Source organism: Sprattus sprattus, assembly GCF_963457725.1.
Source record: "Sprattus sprattus genome assembly, chromosome: 20".
Taxonomy (NCBI): Eukaryota; Metazoa; Chordata; class Actinopteri; order Clupeiformes; family Clupeidae; genus Sprattus; species Sprattus sprattus.
The window spans coordinates 23,040,854-23,044,672 of record NC_137918.1 but is presented as its reverse complement, the minus strand read 5'-3'; the positions used below and the strand labels follow the sequence as shown (position 1 = coordinate 23,044,672).

Genomic DNA, 3,819 nt, shown 5'->3' with positions numbered 1-3,819 from the left:
GTCTTCTCACATTGAGTCAATTAGGAAACAGGGTTTTCATGTGAGCGGGTTCTGAGGTTCTGTGGTAATTGGTGGCTCACATCCTGAAGGTGGGGCGAACCATCCGAAAAAGAGGTATCATTTAATGTGATTAAAAAGTAAACCTGAATGCGATGGCGAGGAATAATCACCTTTACGATTATTGCTCCAGATCTAACGAGTGTGTTGTTAATTAATCCTGCTGGCCTCATTTTTTTCTCCTTATTTCATTTGTTATGATTGTCTATTGAGTCCTTTATATAAGAATGGCTGTAACTTGCACAGCCACGACACTGAAACACATTCATAGACACCAAAAATATACATTATGATACTGTCAAAAGGTACAATAATTACACAGGAAAGGAAATTACAGAGTTAAACCAACACCATAATGTTTTCTTTTTTTATCTTTTTTTTCTGTTTAAGTCTTCCTTTTCTTCTCCACAGTCGGAGTGTTCCGTTTCGGGAGCCCACAAGTGCTTCTTGCAGTGAGTCATAGCCTGACGTCTGTCAGCGTGATGTCACCAGGGTTGGGTCTAAAAGAACCATCGGAACGCTTCTCCATTATTGACTGGCGTCCTCTGTGAGGGGGGGGGGGGGGGGGGGGGCAGAGAGGAAGGGAGAGGAAGGGAAGGATAAAATCCAATATTAGTGAAGGGCAGACTGACAGCTGTCACAAAGACTCAAGGTAAACTCAAGAAAAAAAAAGTTGAAAACACAATCCACTGAGAGAGAATCACCTCACTGTAAAAACATTAAAACACAGTGTTGTTAAGGATTACTTTCAGTTTGTAGGTGTGTTTGGGGCATACCAATGAATCAAGAAAGCACTTAGCGCTGAGTGAAGTGCTGCAAAACCAAAACCCCACCCTTAGCCACCATTCCAGAGCTGAATTTAATTTAATCTCGGAGCAGGCCCAAGGTGAGAGACATTGACTCCCAAACAGACAAAAATAATAATTACAGGGATGGGGAAAAATCACGGTGAATTCCCAAGAAGCAACAATGAGGCGTTTAATTGCGGCAGCTCTGACTTCAGCGAGGAGGAACGGCGCGTCATCTCAATTTGAGAATGCGCCAGAGCTGGAGAACAGAGTGACAGCCTCCTCTCCTTTTGCAAAACTAATTTGGCAGTCAGAACATAAAGTACTCAAGTCTCCGGCAATCTCCATGACCAATTAGCTCATTTTTCGGGATTATTTGTGCCATTGACACAAAATAGTGCATGCCATGGTGAAAAGTCACTTCACACTATAGCCCTTTGACAGTCAGTGTGAATGGTAAAACATATTATACTGAAAGAATCACAACAGAAAATGTGGGCAACAGTAAGAGCCCATTCCAGTGCAAATAAAGTGTACTGAAGTATGCACTGCGCTCACACTGCATTCACACCGCATTCACACTGCATTCACACTGCATTCACACTGCATTCACACTGCATTCACACTGCGCTCACACTGCATTCACACTGCATTCACACTGCGCTCACACTGCATTCACACTGCCTTCACACTGCCTTCACACACTGCGTTCATACTGCTCTCACACTGCGCTCACACTGCATTCACACTGCCTTCACACACTGCGTTCATACTGCTCTCACACTGCGCTCACACTGCATTCACACCGCATTCACACTGCATTCACACTGCATTCACACTGCATTCACACTGCGCTCACACTGCATTCACACTGCATTCACACTGCGCTCACACTGCATTCACACTGCCTTCACACTGCCTTCACACACTGCGTTCATACTGCTCTCACACTGCGCTCACACTGCACTCACACTGCTCTCACACTGCGCGCGCTCACACTGCATTCACACTGCACTCACACTGCATTCACACTGCATTCACACTGCATTCACACTGCATTCACACTGCACTCACACTGCACTCACACTGCGCTCACACTGCGTTCACACTGCATTCACACTGCATTCACACTGCATTCACACTGCATTCACACTGTGTTCATACTGCTCTCACACTGCGCGCGCTCACACTGCATTCACACTGCATTCACATGCAAAAGATGCTAAATGTTAAAATGATTGCACAATTTACTTTTCCATGAAATAAAAAAAAAAACCTGTACACTGTCCATGGAGAACCTTTTAAGTGACGGCTCAACGGTCTGAATGACTAATGATGTTTTTTACTGGTGAGCATCAAAGTGGTGGAACAGGACACGCTAATGTAAATGATAAAAGTCTAGTTACATCATCATTAAACTTTCTGTTGATTCTATTAGCAAGCAAATAAGCCACTGCAATTCGATTGGTGCACCTTAGAGCAAAGCGACTTAGAGTTTGGCATAGATATATTTATTGACGTACTCTTACATAAGTAATTATGGTTTAAATATGGTATACATAATATCATCAGCCAAAACAAACAAAACTAATAAAAAAGAGAGAACATTGTGAAATGACAGAAGCTATTCCATGACTTCAAGCAACTGAATAGCTGCTGGCTGCAGGGTGGACTTAGACTTTTGCCACTCATATGCAGTGGTGTAGTAGTCCAGGGTATACGCAGGTATACAGAGTATACCCACTTATTTTTCAGTCAGCATTGCGTATACCCACTTCTCAAAACAGGGTGTTTATCCTGTGCTGTATGGGCTGCATACATTTCTTTTGCAAAATTAAGAGTATACCCACTTCTACAGGGACCAATACACCACTGCTCATAGGGCATAATTTCATTTCATTAATTTCATTTCATTAAGTTCATTATCACAACCATTAGTTTTTCCTCTTTAATTAATACGATTTCCTACTCGTGGTGGAGGGCTTTGTTATCCATGCTTTAAAAAACACATTATCAATGTAGAACATAACTTTAGTTTAAAACCACCATTTTTGTTTTCTCCGTCTATTACGTTCACTAGCCCTGCATTCCGTCCAGGAAGCTCCACAAATAAAGTTCTCAAGATGTCTGGTGAAGTTCATGCTTGTTGCTGTTAAAGGAAGCTTTTTGAGTTGATTATACGAGATACTGACAAGTTATGTTTGGTAAGTTAAACGTTTGCAGGATGTTGCTGGTAGAAGTTATATCATCGATGTAAGGTAACAATGAGAGTACTTTTATAAGGCACAGCCAAAGAATGTATGGGTGTGCAAGGAAAACATTTTGAATTTGTGTTGTTTTTTAGAAGGTAGACTTTTCCCATGTCATATCCCGGTCTGACTTTCAAAATGGACACAAGCTAGCTAGCTAGTCTGTTTTTTTGCAACTTCAGTTTATTTTGGGCAGAGCAGCTACTGTAGCTAGTCAAGCCAAGTGGCTTTGTCACAGCTTACCTAGCCTAGCCAGCCACTCATACAGACAACATACAGATCTGGGGCCAACCCAATGAAAGAGCATCTGACTTGCTCAATAGTGGGTGTGTCAGGGCACAAATGCATATTATGAATGAAAGGGGGAAATTCTCCCTTTTACTAATAATTCAGTGCAGCTGGTGACAATTTATTCAGAAAAGAGATCTAGGTTTTTAGGAAAAGCTTTAGTTCATACATAAAGGACATGGTCTATATTGTAACGCTGAGATGTACAACTGGTCAATAGTAATTATAATACAGCATAGTTCTACAATTTAATGAGTTTGGTAAAGGTTAGTTGTTTTACCATTGTCTTGGATGAGAAATTGGCAGAAATATGGTGTAGCGATGTGGTTTCCCAAGTGTAGCACAAATGGCACCCACATACTTAAAGTATTCAACCCCTTTGAAAGTCAACAGCAGATACTTACTCATATTTTCCCAATCAGTATTTTCATTGTGAA

The 3,819-nt window shown here is 41.6% G+C and overlaps 1 protein-coding gene across 1 annotated transcript in view; it reads right to left on the bottom strand.

The window, feature by feature from the left end:
* Positions 1-549: 549 nt before the first annotated feature.
* cxxc4 (CXXC finger 4) overlaps positions 550-3,819 on the bottom strand; it is a gene marked incomplete at its 5' end in the record, with an annotated part of 17,637 nt that continues 14,367 nt past the window's right edge. The window contains one exon of the mRNA XM_080859678.1: positions 550-602. Within this exon, the coding sequence (XP_080715804.1) occupies positions 558-602 (45 nt within the window). The 3' untranslated portion in view covers positions 550-557. The remainder of the gene's footprint in view (positions 603-3,819) is intronic.